Source organism: Solanum stenotomum, unplaced genomic scaffold (genome assembly GCF_019186545.1).
Source record: "Solanum stenotomum isolate F172 unplaced genomic scaffold, ASM1918654v1 scaffold17538, whole genome shotgun sequence".
NCBI classification, from domain to species: domain Eukaryota; kingdom Viridiplantae; phylum Streptophyta; class Magnoliopsida; order Solanales; family Solanaceae; genus Solanum; species Solanum stenotomum.
This window is the reverse complement of record NW_026024602.1, coordinates 39,112-54,706: the sequence shown is the minus strand read 5'-3', so window position 1 is coordinate 54,706 and position 15,595 is coordinate 39,112. Positions and strand designations below refer to the sequence as shown.

At 27.3% G+C, this 15,595-nt stretch overlaps 1 protein-coding gene across 1 annotated transcript; it reads left to right on the top strand.

Annotated features, from left to right (window-relative positions):
* The first annotated feature begins 14,763 nt into the window (after positions 1 to 14,763).
* LOC125850497 (uncharacterized) lies at positions 14,764 to 15,128 on the top strand. Its single transcript, XM_049530346.1, has one exon. The coding sequence runs from the start codon at positions 14,809 to 14,811 to the stop codon at positions 15,121 to 15,123; it is 315 nt and encodes a 104-aa protein (XP_049386303.1). The 5' UTR covers positions 14,764 to 14,808; the 3' UTR covers positions 15,124 to 15,128.
* The last annotated feature ends 467 nt before the right edge of the window (positions 15,129 to 15,595 follow it).

Sequence of the window (15,595 nt, the reverse complement as noted above, 5' to 3'; positions counted from 1 at the left end):
TTAATAAAATGATTCTTGCTAAAAATGAATCAATGGCTTGAAAAAAGTTAATAGGTAATATGTATTAAAGTTGATTAATAAGACTATATTAAACTTGACAAAAAAATTAAGAAAAAGAAAGTTGTCCCGATTAATCGAATATATACTTCAATTAATTAGGCGACCTATATTATTGATATCTTTTTCAATAAAATTTACGCTATTATTACAAAAAGAAAATTAAAAAAAAAATAAAGGTTAAAAGAATAGGTAAAGAGGGAGGTATCAAGAAAGGGACAGAGAAAAAGTTATTGATAAATTCATATGATATTTGTTTCGATAAAATTGAATAAGACCGACAAAATGGATTGACAATGAGAGGAAGCTAATTTTTCCAACCTAAGGGTGTTTTCGGTAGGACGAAATGCGTTTTCTTGAAAAATATTTTCTAAAATTTTTTTTTTATTCGATAATTAAGTAAAAGAATATATTTTAAAATTATTTATATGTAATTTAGATAAATATTATGAAAGGTGGAATAGTGAAGTAGGTGTATGTGATGGTGAGGATGAGGGCAATGAAGAGTCTGAGTGAAAATGAGATACATTGGAGAGCGGAGAGGATATAACGTTATTAGTGCAACTAAGTTTTTTTACTTTAAACATTATTCTGACCTAGAAATATTCAAAATGAGTCAATTCAAACAAACTCTTTATAATAAAAAGGAAAAAAGATTCGAATATATTATTGAACTAATAAAAATGGTACAAAGATTGTTCCATCAATTTTATTAAACGACGAAATAGGTATACTACTTTAAACAATAAAACTATTTTCAACATTACTAATACATTTTATTAAATATTATTTTTATACGCCTTATGAAACGACGAAATATGTATACATTGTTCGATCAATTTCTTAGGTGAATTGTTGTCCCCCCAAGCCTTTTTTCCTCTACCTTTATTTTTGGGTGATGAAATCGTTCATAAATGTTTTGACTTTTAAAGGGCAATTATAATTATACACATTTCATGTTTTTTTTTTCTTTTTCTTTTCTAGAGATCCATATATTAACCTTAAAAAAATTCAAAATTCAAAGGCTATATTAGATACTCCCTCAGTTCCATTTTATATGTCACCTTTATACATTGCACTTGCATTAAGAAATGATGTAACTTTACCTTTCTACCCTTATTTAATTTTTTTGGAACTCAAGTTTTCAATCAATGAATATGAATTAATTTATTTTAATTAATTAATTTAACCAATGAACATGAATCATTTACTTAGCTTTTCTAAGTTGGTCAAATATATATTTTCAAGGCTAATAACTCACAAGGATAAAAAAATAACAAAATGGTAATTTATGCATTGATTTTATGAAATGACAAGTATTATGAACCAATTATTTATAGAAAGGAATGACATATAAAATGGGACGGAGGGAATAATTTTTACTACAATGGTTACAATGGATATTCAATGCTCAAATTAAACTTCTAATAATGGGATTATTTTTTTATTCTATAATTATTTATTAAAATAATAATAAAAAATTATATAATTAATTAACGAATATAATTTGTCGTGTGAAATATGTAACTTGCCCACTTCTAATTACTAATACGTCCATGAGCAATCATTAAGGGTCAATGGGAAAACACAAAGGAGAAAGAAAAAAAATAGCAACCACAATAAAAAGTGCAATCATATTTTTTTAATAAAAAAATAATCTTATAAGTAATAATATCAGTGAGAATACTTTCTTCCAAAGATAAATCAACCAATAGAAAAATATTCTTAAATTATCACAAACAATTATATCTTAAAGTAATAAGTATCTTTTAATTTTGGAATAAGGGTCTGAAAAATATCTCAACTTTGGCTGAATTTGTTGTTACGATACCAAACTTTCATGAGGACCTATTACCCCTAGACTATTTAATACCGTATTTTAAACATATATATGTGCCCACGTGGACATAAAAAATAATGCATAATTATAAATAGTAATGTGTCCACGTCGGTACATATATACCTTTAAAATACACTATTAAATAGTTCAGGGGGTAAAAAATACGATATTAAATAGTCTAGGGGGTAATAGGTCCTCATGAAAGTTTGGCATCGTAACAGTAAATTCGATCAAAATTAGGGTATTTTTCAAACCCTTTTCCCTTTAATTTTTTACTAAATATTTTATGTACTAAAATTATATTTATTTCTTTTAACTCATATATCTATTGTTTTCATGTCATTGATAAATTTGAAGAAGAAAAAAGAGTATTGTTACTCAAACAAATGGTACAATAAAGCATAATTTCTTATAATAAAAAATGTTGCAACACAAAATTATTAAGAAAAATTGTTTTACTACTTGAACATTATGAACAAGAAGAAATTAAACGAGTTAGATTATTATCTTATTGAACCGATTAAGATGACACAATTAAAAAGGAGTTGAGTAAATAAAAACTTTTTCTTAATTGAATCTTTTTAATCGGGTTTACTATAGTGAAAATATGAGTTTATATATTTATTTTTTTAAAAGTGAGGGCTGCTTTAATATGACATGGCATGTCAATTAAAAAATGAGACTTTTATAATGTTTTTATAAAAAAAATAAACTAAATAATTTTACGATCCAAAATAAATGAAGGTAATTTTTTTAATAGACAATTTCCATAACTTAGATGATTATTCAAGAAATTAATCCTCAAAATCCATCAAACACCAAAACGAATACCATATATCGAATTAAAAACAAAAACAAATAAAGAGGTTATATTATCAATTTAATAAAAGCAACTATTATACTTTCTTCAATTAATAGGTGGGTAGGCCAATGTATGATTCGAAATTATGACTTTCGGTATCAATTTTATTTCTCTTTTCTTCGAAATTATGACTTCAGATATCAATTTTATTTCTCTTTTCTTCCTTGGTTTTCCCCCCATAAATTCTTTGATGATTTGAGTGTCATCAAGTTGAAAGCCACTTAGAAACTTTATTTACAATAAATAAATAAATAAAAATAATTTAGCAATGGAACTTTAAATTTCTTGTCACCACGTATTAAAATCAAATCAAAATCAAAGCATATCCCTAAAAAGTCCTGTCAAACATAGCAGCAAATGATCAATATTATCTAGAAGACAATGATTTATCAGAATTGATGAATCTTTTATATAATGAATTACATTATAATTTTTTGGTCATCTCGATACATATAAATTCCGAATTATTTATTTTTTGATCTCTGAAACATATTTGATTATTTTGAAAATCGTATCACCCATCCCTTCTAAGTCATATATTATATTTTAAATTTAAGAGAAAAATCATTTAAGAAAAAGAAATTGTAATATTCAAAATGATTAGACGAATCGTTACATTTAAATAAGGCTTTATGATTACTACTATTTTCACTTTGAGACAAATTTCCTTTTTGATCCGATAAAAAGTTTACCTCTTCGAGACTGGATGAGTTAGGAAACAAAAGTCACCTCAATATGCATTTGGTGGGTGAGTAGAATACACAATCAAATGAATAAACATTTTAACCAATCAAATAATTTTATTAAGCAATTTATTAATAACAACATAATTATAACTATTATACAAAACTTTTAATATAGGGATTTTATAACTTCATATACCTTATGATCAGTAATATAGACTCGTGATTTGTGTTGTTGAAGTCCACTAAGAAGGAAGATTAGTTTTAGTTTACTTAATTTCAGTAAATGGAAATGGAAAATTGAAAAAGGAAATCAAGAAAACAGAGAATTCAGTATTTAAAATTAGTGGTTCAGAATAAATGTGATTTTATTATATGTTTACATTTATTGAATTTGTATCCATAGGTCAATCTGGTCAGAAATTTTAATATAGATTCAGTTGAATCCACTAAATTTGCTCTATATAATTCGTCTATAGGAGGAGTAGTGGGAAAGTCATCTTTGTTCAAGGGGGTCGCGATTAATTCATGATTCTTTATTGAAAAAATTATAGTGCATAGATCCGTGATAGATTTATGAATTTTATCAAGGGGTTTAAAATATAAAAAAATAAACATACAAAGAAGTCAAGAAGCGATTCAATATCTACTATAAAGACATAGAAAACACTTTTAATCTTTTATATACATTATAATTTTTTGACATCGAGGGAGTTCAAATGAACCCTCACATTACCCTAGCTCTGTCAATGATGTAATTTTCTTCATGTTTTAATTTTTTTAGTGAAAATTATGGATTCACCTATTATAGGGGAGGAGAGGTTTTTTCTATTTTATTCTAATTTGTTTAGTTTGATAAATAATGAATGAAGAGTTATCTTGCATAGGATAAGTAGCTATTGGAGATCAATAATGGTCATAGTAGGATGGATTGAAGAAGTAGCTATTGAAGACTAATAATGTGCATGGTGATATAGGATGAATAAGACTATGTGACTCTTCATAAGAGGTATTAGATTCGAGTTCTAAATAAGAAAAGAATCGTTAAAAAGCATTTTTCTCTTTTCTCTTTCTTTTTTTAATATAAGTTGTATGTGATTGCGCATATTCAAATTTATCGAAATTTTAATATGAATATGAAACACGGAATGAAAAAAAGAGAGTAGCTATTGGAGTGTAATGGAAGGCAAGCTGAACAAAAAAGAGCAAAGGCACCATCATTTTCATATACATCATGTCATTTCGAAAAGGGCGGTTTTCCATTTCAATTATTGAACTTTGACAAATCCAACATCCATGAGAAACATGGCACGTATTGATATGTACAACTTAAATGTCCCTAACTCGTCACACTTTTTTTTTTTTTTTTTTAAAAAAAACTTTTACTATATCTTATTTTTTCTCATGTTGTACGTAATTTCAAATAAGAAGTTAAGGAGAACATCTGTTAGGAAAAAATCTTTAGGTTAGTCTCAAAAATTAGTTTATAAGGTGAGATTATTTTAAATTATATAAGGATCGTCAAGTGTCCTTCGTGATCGATAAGGGTGGAAAACTCACACAAGTAGGTGTGACAACCAGTATAGTATGGAAACTTAACATTGGATAAATCAAGTTTTAAAATGAGCCTGAATCTAATATCATTATAAGAAAATAAACCTTGAGCTAATGAGCATGAAAAAGTTTTGAAAGCAGCAAAAATTTATTCGTATATTGATACAATTGAGATATGTTTAAATCCAACAAATACACAAGGCTACAAAGACGCACGTTGGACTAGGGTTAGACTGAGGAGAGTTTGTCTAGTTAGGAGTACTCCTATTCTACAGCAACTATATCCAATTTGTTACTTCGATAATAGTTATTTCTAACAGAATTTAACCTTAGCTCATCATGAGACGTTGATTACTCAAGAACATATAAGGAAATCCTGTACGCCATATCCACTTGTGAACTTGACACACTTCCACTATATATATGTTGTACAATGTTGATATGAGATGAGTTTAAATAAATAAACATAGGAAAAGTTTGAGGATTTATATAGCTACATGGCCTCAACTTGTTTGTTACTAAAATGTTGTTATTATTGTTGACATGATACATACGTATAGTAGCTAGGAGTAATTAATATAGTTGCCAATTTGATTTGGACAAGAACGTAAGATGAATGAAAAGTTATATTCATATATAAACCATTCACATAATGATATGACATATGTAACAAGAAAATAAATATCTATATGCTTGTTTTCAAAAGTTTGATATTAATGACTTTGTCTAGCTACATACCAACCTACTTATATGAAATGGGGACGATTAAATTTTGGCTTTTAAGTGCTTGGAATCAAGTGAATTATCTACACATGCTAAAGACAAAAAGCTTGAAAATGATAATCCTTCTCTCTTTTAAGAAAGCTTTGACATAGTGTAACTTTTGGGACCATGAAAATGAAAGTAAAGAACATATAGAAATTGACAAATATGTCTCTTTACCTATATATCCATTCGAACGAGTTCTTGGATTTTCGTATTAGTGTTATTTGACTCGAACCTGTTCTGAAAATTTTGAGATATTTCGAATTCTTTATTGACACAGACAAAGTTAGAGAAAACGTCTAGAATTATTTCGATATTGAACCTTGATCGTCACATGAGGGTTCCCAATGTGTGCATGTGTTTTTGTTGCTTCAACTATCGAAACAAAAACCCTTCTACATGTGGTGCACTTTTTTTTTGGTTTTCCATTAGGTGTTCGGTATCTACAATAAAGTCCAACTAAATTCGAATTCGCATCAGAAAGTTCCACATTCTAGGTAAAATGCTCCCTAATTAAAGCATGTACCCAGAAGTCTCAAAGGCCTATATTCCCATAACGAGCATGCCTAGTTGCCCCCCCCCCCCCCACCCCCCCACACCTATAACTAATTTATCAATAGAACTATAATTCACAAAAACATGAATAAGTTATTTTTATTAACTTTTACACTTGACATTTTGTTAAATGAGATGGTTTATACTAATTCTCCTGCGAGGATATTAGCTCAAATTATACCTCCTTTATTTCGAATCACGTTATTCATAAATATTTTTTCATTAATTTCCAAATATGTAAAAAAGAAGAAGTTTAAATTAAAGTAATTATATTTAAATTCATAATGAAAATTAAGTATATTTATATTGACCCTCCTACTATGAGTCATGCCAAATAAAATGAAACGGAGTGTCAATTAACATAACAATTCTTAACTTTTAGAATATATAATTTTTCATGGTTAGAAATTGGAGATCGTTCTACAAATAAACGGTTGGACTCAATGTTTACATTTTCTAATATGTGTAAAGAGATTATATATCGACTGTATATGTATAGACATGTTATACAAATACATACGTCGACTATTTTTAATTTAAACGATTAGGCGTTATTCAAATTAATTCTTTTGGAAATATTGTTCATACCAAAATTTGTGCACTAAGTTGGGTAGGATACCAAATTGGGCCTTTGTTTGTGCACGGGCCAGTGGGCCAATCTCCTGACGGCCCAGTTGAATTTTTCGAAGGGACTTTTGTCAAGAGTGGGCCATATAACAATACTTCTAGAACTTTAAATTGGGCCATAATTTATTATAGTATCAAGCCCATTTCAAGCCCAAACTTCATTTATGGGCCTAAACTAGAGGTGTCAAATGGGACGGTTGGTGAATTCAAGCGGGATAATAAACTTCACTTATGACTACTTTCAATTGGTTGTGTTTGTCATTTTGATATGTGTTATACTATTGATATAATAATAATAATCACTAATAAATTATGGTTCACCAACAAGTTTGGTGAAACAATTGGGATTCTTTCATCTTTAATATAACGTCCCACATTTGAGCCCCAAAATGTAAACTTATTGACATGAGATGGTCTACACTTTTGTTTTGGTTATTCATTTGGTATCTGTATTGAGGTTTGATCAAATTTGAAATCGCATAATACAAGATTTATTTTTAAGGGCGGTGCTCTTAATACAATTTTTTTTCCAGTCCCAGGAGTTCGAACCCTAGATCTTTATAATTAAAGTAGGGGGAATCCAATAATCCCACGACAAACCCATGTTGGTTAAAAAAAACAATTTGTTGCGGAGTCTTTGGCTATGTTTTATTGTAAAAATAAAAAACAATAATTCCCTTCTGAGGAATTAAAAGCTTTCTCCACTCTATCGAACAAAGTTTCTTCTAAGGAAAATTCCAATTTAGGAGAATCCTACGCTTTGATCAGCCATTTTTGGAAATTTTCTTTGAAGGAAGGTCATTAACTCATTACTCATTGATAAGTTGTCACTAATAAACGAATTAATTATATATTAATCTCACCCCTAAGCCAAAATGTATTCTAAATCGACGTTTCAAACTGTTAGACTTCTTTGGTTTTATGTTATTTTTGAAATAAATATTGTGAATAAATTTATGTTAACATCTTCAATTTTGTTACTCGAATAATTTAATGTTTAATCAGACTTCTAGAATTGTATAGTTTTTATGAATGACCTAATAAATTTTTCAAAAGGGATAATCTTATAATACTAGATTTGTTTTATTTTATGATGTGATATTCTAAATTTATTGTTCTCGATTAATTTAAGTTCACATCAAATAAAAATTATAAGAAAAACAAAAACATTTTTATGAATAATTTTTCATTCATACCAAACACAAAGAGCTCTATATTCTTCCTTTACCTAACGCCAAGCACAAACGCACACGCAGTTTTTGCCGTCGCACTATGAGTACGACATTATAAAGCTTAATCAATTAAAAAAAAATAGAAATATTCCGTGGGTTACTTGATTATTCCTAACGTCCTAAAATATTTATCACATTTCACTTTTCGAGAATCAAATTTAATAAATTACCATAACTAAATTAAATTAATTTAAAATTTTACTATTAAAATTTACATATTCGATATAACAAATATTATAAAGTCAACAAATTTCTCATGTTATATCTATAGAAGTATATAACAAATATTAGAGTAATTGGGAGTCTGTTGCCTTTTGCACCATCTCCTAGTTATATTTTTATGATTTGTACTCTGTCCTTTTTATTTAACAAAAGGAGTGATGTCATTATTTTGCAAGAAATAACAAAAATTGAAGTGTGAATCATTAAAAAAAATGTGCAAATTATAATAAAATAAAATAAGATATATGTTAGTAATTGGTGATGCAAGTAATGACTTCATCTCAAAGAGAGTCGACAAAAAATGGATTATCTCTGAAATCATGGTCTAACAAGCAACTAAGATTCCTTTTTTTTTCTCACTTTTAAGAAACTAATTAATGAATGGGAGGAGACCTTATAATAGTGCAAAAATTGGAAATAATTTGGTCAAAATTGAACTTTATATATTATAGTGCTATCTGTTTGAAACTTTTTCCATTTAGTAGTTGTTTTAGTAATTACCATTCAATTTTGTAGCAAGAAAGAATTTGATGTTAAGGGAAATCATTTATAGGAAATGACATAATTTTTTCTTATGATGACACATATATGGCAATAATCTTTTTTTAAGTGATTAAAGTAAATTAATAAAATGAGAATCTAGTTAAATTAATCATGAGTAAAAGAAATTTCGATACATCACACGTTAAGAATACATTCCTGTAATGACCCGAAAGGTCATTTTGGTAATTTTTCGTGGAAATGACTATTTTGCCCTTTCGGTAGTTGNATATCAAAAAAGTATTTCAACATATCAAGAAACAAGTTAAAGGTCAATTGAAGTTAAAGATTTTTTATCTATACAACGATCATGGGCCACCAAACTTGCTTCGATCAGGAAAAAGTATTTCATAGTTGATTCGATATATCATTTAATTGCTTTTTCTATCGATCTTCGTATTATTCTTCAGGTTAGTTAGTATTAAATTTATGTAAAAATAATATTGTCACGTATATATTACTGATTTTGTAAATAATTTCGTGTGGATATGTTTTTACGATACTCTCATGTCTATTTATCAATTATTATTGATGAAGTCGTTGAAATAGTATAAAAATAGTAGTTCACATTATAATATTATATCAACCTCCTTATATATGTATATAATTCAGAAAATTAAAAGAGACTTCACATCTACTTGTCGACAATTATAATTTGGAAAAATAAAGAGACTTCTCATCTACTTATAGACAACTTAACCATTCCTTGTAATAATGTAACACGTCCAATTGCACTTCAGAGGATGTTAAAGTGTTACTCAATCCGTCTCAAATTATTTGTTATATTTTTATTTTGATTTACACACTTTTAAAAAAAATACTTCATTTATTCTATATTAGTTGTCCACTTTTTATTTTTCACATTCTTTAAGTAATCATAAGTGATAAGGATAATTTTACTAATTTAACCTTAAGAGTTTTTTTTGAAACTTTACAAATTTATTTACACTTTCAGAAAATAATTAATTGTAAATGTAAAATGAGAAAAATTAAATAAACCTATCTTGTTTTGTAAATGGACAAGTACTAATAGTAATGTGGACAACTAATACGGAATGGAAAGTGTATTAATTAGTAGGTTTTGAACTATTTTATTCTTATATATGTCTTAGAATATCATTTTTCTTCATTGAGTATTTATTCTATTTATGTGTTACAACTCCATAATTGAGGTGTTTATAGGAGTACTAAAGATAAAAAATTTTAAAAAAAGTTATCTTAGATTTTCTAAACGAAAAATAATTGAGACAAAGGGAGTAAATTACCAATGTTTTGGGCTCTTAAATTTTCAAATTTCTAGACGTTTAGCATGTTAACACACAGAGATAAACTTGATAACCGTATGTGAATGTCATTAATCACTATGCACTAGGCTAATACAACATTTATCCCAATCCCTTAAAAAATAATTAATCTTGTCTCTGTGCTTAATCAAATCACTAATAAGGATTAAGAAATTTGATTAGCGTACAGGGTAAGCGACTATACTTTTTAAATATGTGCATAGCACAATGCAAAAAAGTACACATTTTAATTACTAGAAAATTATTTCACTTTTTATTTTATTTTCAAGATAGGAATAATTTTATTCCTTGAAGATACTATGAATCAAATTTCTTAGTGCTTTTTATATTTATATGTAAAAAAAAACATTCATCCTCTTTGCTATAAATTAAAAATAAAAAAGCAAGGGTAACTAAATCAAGAAGGGAAAAGGGGCAAATATACCCCTTTTAACTTTGCACTCTTTATTAAAAAAATAATAATGCATATATACCCTATCATCTAATAAATGATGTATATTTACCTTTTTTCATTAATATATATTTACTTAATTGAAAAAAATATAATATTAAGTTTTTAATTTAAAAAATGTCACATGACTTGAATATTTTTATATTTTACCCTTTTTTACACCTTTAGACCCGACCCAAATGAAGAATCATAAAATGAATTTGTATCAGGTCTGAATAGAAGAAAGATTATGATTTTCTTGATATGGATTGGGTTTGAGTGAGTAAAAAATTGATAAGGTGATCTTTTTAAAGAATTTAAAAATTAATTTAAAGATTTCTTTTTAAAAAAAAATTAGTTTGTTAACGAAAAGGTAAATATACGACATTTATTAGATGACGATGATATATATGCACTATTTGTTATACATGCATATATATACCACTTTCTTTTACGAGGGATAATCTGCTCTAAATCATAAAGCTGAGCATTATATTTGCATCTTTGCTCAATCAAGAATATCCAATTTGTCAATATGGATCTATCTATGAGTCATTAGGTGACAACTCTTTGTCTAGAAAATTTCCTCTTCAAGCCAAACAATTTTTTAAAATTTTATTATTCCTCATTTTTTATTCCATTCTCAAATACCTAAATAAGAAAAAAGATAACAAAAAATAATATTGCTTGTAAAGCTGTGGTTAAGCTGTTATATGCTCTAATGAAAATGGCAGCAAGTATTATCACTTTTTGAAATCTTCCAATAGAATCACCATATATCAATATTTCATAAAGATATGGTTGACACCAAGTAATCAAAAGCTACATTTCAACTAACCAATATTCAATATTTCATGTTATTTTATAAAACTTGTATACACATATGTGGCACGTATATACTCGTTTTCCACTATCAAAATTAATACCTCACTTTTTTGTATAACTTTTAAAAAAATGGAGGGTCAATAGCGCAAAGTTTTCAACTCTTGTAATTAAAAAAAATAGGAAAAAATATATATAATGACAAACTATTAATTCAAATTAAATGCTATAACCACAGTTTGATTTAATTGTGCCCCGTAGTAAAATATTGCTAGTTGCCTCTCTCCCTGAAATTCTCGCTCGCCACTCTCCCCTCTCGCTCGCCAGTCTCTTCCTCGCCTCTCTCGCTTTATACAAACATAAATGTATAAATTGTGTTTCTGTTTCTATAAAGTGAGAGAAAATTGTATATACACATGCGAATACATATATCTTCGTCTTATACACTTATAATTATACAATACAAATATTTCACTGCCCAGTTCTCTTTTGCCTTTCTCTCTTTCTCTCTTTATACAAACACAGATTATACAAAATACAATGTATAATTTATGTTTGTCTAAAGCGAGAGAGAGAGAGAGAGATTTGATATACAAACGTTTAATTTTGATTCAATTGTATGCAAATTCAAATTTTATGCAGATATACAAACACATAAAATTGAATTAAGAGGCTACCAACGATATGTACAAACGAGAGGCTGACATCAATTTATACAAATGGTCTGCCAGCAAAATTATACAAATCTGAAGAGGAGCCATCGAATTATACAATTTAATGCTCCATATATAGCAAACATAAAGTTTGCTATGGAGCGCAATTATACAAACTATAGCTATAGCATAGAAATTTGATTTTTATGTTTGCTATTTGTGAAAGTTGCTCAATAAAAATAAGCATCGCTATGGAGTTTCAAATTTTCACGATTCATTATCTTATCTTGAAATCATCGATAAAATTTAAAATTAAATGAAAATAATTATTTTTTGAAAATAGAGTCAGAGTGACCAATAAACACTATTTCAAACATTTGAAAAAATAAAATAAAATTGAGAGGAATATTATTTTAAACTAGAATGATAACTACCACATAAATAATAATATTATTACAGGCCAATGGAAGTTGGAAGCGAGTAAAAGAAGTCATGGCTATTATTTTAAGGATTAATAAAATAATGGAATTAATTCAGATTAGGTTTAGTTATTATTTTACTAGTAATTTTGGTTTATATTATTCATTTATTCGTTGCTGTTGATTTTATCCCCATTGTTTTTAGTATGGATTTCTTTATTATATGTTTATTTTACTTAATTTTTAATATGTTTAATTTGAGTTGATCAGGTGTATCAGAAAACGTTGTAGTAAGATTGCATACACACCAATGTTCATCCAAAAAATTTCACTAATTTTTTTCAAATATGAAGAAATGAACTTACGAAGAAGTCAAAGAAAATTCGACATCTACCATATATACATAAAAAATAATTTTAACTATATATAAACAATGTGATTTCTACTGAAGAAGGTTCCTTCTCAATCCTACTTGGCTCAACTCCTCATATACACCGCCCTCTCTATATTCTATTATGATATTATTTTATTTTATTTATATATCTCTTACTTATAAAATGTGTTAAGAGGAATAATAAAGTGAGATTTGGTGAGAAGTGATAGAATGGGAAATTATACTATGTGCCTTACACGATTTATTTAAGTGATGATGTATAACTTACTTTAAAGATGTCAATTATAAGTGATGATATAAATTTAAAGTAGGTCCTACTTGATTAATTTTAAACAAGATAATTTACGTTAGTTCTTAAGTGTGTCCTCACGAAATTAAACTAATTATTAAATACCATGGTAATAATTAAAAAAATAGGGTAGTCTACGATTACAACATAATTAAGTTTTTCGATAAAGTTAATTAGTTTGGAGGTAGCTTTCATTTGAAATTTTTTTATTCAATGTTCTATTACTTGGAAAATCTCTCTTCTATCGTTCTTTTAATATTTCTTTTATTTTAGCTAATATATTGTTTATTATATATTTCATTGATTTAATTAATTAGAATTTACACCGGTAACTTGCTAAAGAATACCGGGAAAATATTTGAATTTGTCATTGTTTTGCGAAATATTTCAAGTTTACTCATCATTAATAAGTTGGCACAAATATACTCTTATTATTAATCTAGATATATCCTTATTTATTAGTGGTGAATTTTTTCTACTCATAAACCTTTTTATAAGAAAAAGTTATCAAAATTGTCACTGAACTATGTGGAATAATTTAGAGAGTCCCTCTTTTGATAGCAACCCGATTGTTTCTTCAATGCTTAAAAATTTCAAAGTCAAAGTTTTTCTATATCTTGGAATTTTCAATCATCTTACTCAAAACTTACATAAATGATAATTATACCATCAAATTAAATTCTCATCATCGAAACTTCATCGAGTTTATTACCCTACCAATTATTCTTCACAACTAATTATCAATAATGATATCAAAACTCCAAATCAACTTTCTAATGTTAAAGAAAATTCAGGTACACGATATTTAAATTCAAATCCATTTGCAGTATTATCATACTAATAATAATCAATATGGATTATAACGGTTGAGGGTTAACAATCTTATACTAACAAGAATAAATAAAATAGTAATAAAGGAAAATGGTAACAATGAAAGTGAGATCGTTTTAAACGAAGTATATATATATATAGTATTTACACGCTTAATAAGTACATCCACACATACACAATATTTCTATCCAACTATATCTATTCGAATAATAAATATATATGCGTATCTATTATTAAAAAAAAAAAAAAAAACCTCAAATTATTACTAAATACTATATTTTTTAAAAAAAGTTATTACCTCAATAAATATAGGACCTTAATTTTTTTATATTATTTACCTTACATTTTTTTTTGTTTCCTATTTTCCCACCCGATGTCCTATGTCCATATTGAATTCCGACTAAATTTAAATTTGCATTAAAAAATTCCATATTAGGGATAAAACACTCCCTATCAAAACGATTTCGTATTCCAAAAAACTCAAACTCGAAACCTGTTCATTTATTTACCATACTAATCGTGCCTCATGTTTTTTTTTTTTTTTTAAATCGTGCTTGATTGTCAGCTTGACTAAGAATTGACAGCTGGACTCTAACCACTACGCCACGTCATCCCCCTCTTCTTTTAAAAACCCCTCTTCCCCTTCCAAAATTCTCCAAATTACCAAAAATAAATAAAACTAAACTACCAAAATTCAAAAAAAAAATCCAATATTTTTTTTTAAAAAAAATGGAAGGATTAATTCCATTTGTTTACAAAGCAATAATGGATTACAAAAATGGAGGCCAAATTGCTACTGGTTCACCAAGATGGATGAATAATGATTCGCCGTTATTGGGTTCTTACATGAGACTTCCAGGCGGGTCGGGTCGGTTTGAGAATTCTTCGGATATGCAGTTATTCGGGTCACCGGATAATGAGTTTTCGATGAATTCGTCGTCAGCTTCTTCTTCATCAGTCGCCGCCGGTAAGAGATCAATGGTTTCCGGTGGATCACCGACGGCGAGGTGTCACTGGATTTCTACTCGTGCTGTAAACAGATAAATTACATATTATTTTGGAAAAAAGGTCAAAATTTATGGTGGGTATTTTTAATTTAAAGAAAAATGGAAAATGTGTGAAAAAAAGGTGTGTTAGTTTTTTTTTTTTTTTTTAGTTTGGTGAAAGTAAAGTGTAAAGGATAACCCAAAAGGGACCTTACAATTTATGTGTTCTTATGTGAAAAATCAAAGTTTATATTACTACTTTGTTAAGAAGCAAATATTCATTTTATTTCATCCTTTTCTCTCTAATTGTTTGATTCAAATTTCAAGTATTGGATATGTTAAGTTCTTGAGTCTAATTAAATACGAGTTGAAACTAGTGTTTGATCATATATTCTAAAGATTTATTTTTAAATATTTGTTTGTCATGAAATTTACTCTTTAAGATTTGAATCTTATCATTTTAAATATAATATATCAAAAATTAAAATTAAGAAAATGCCAAAAAAAATAAAAATTACTTCTTTAAGTAG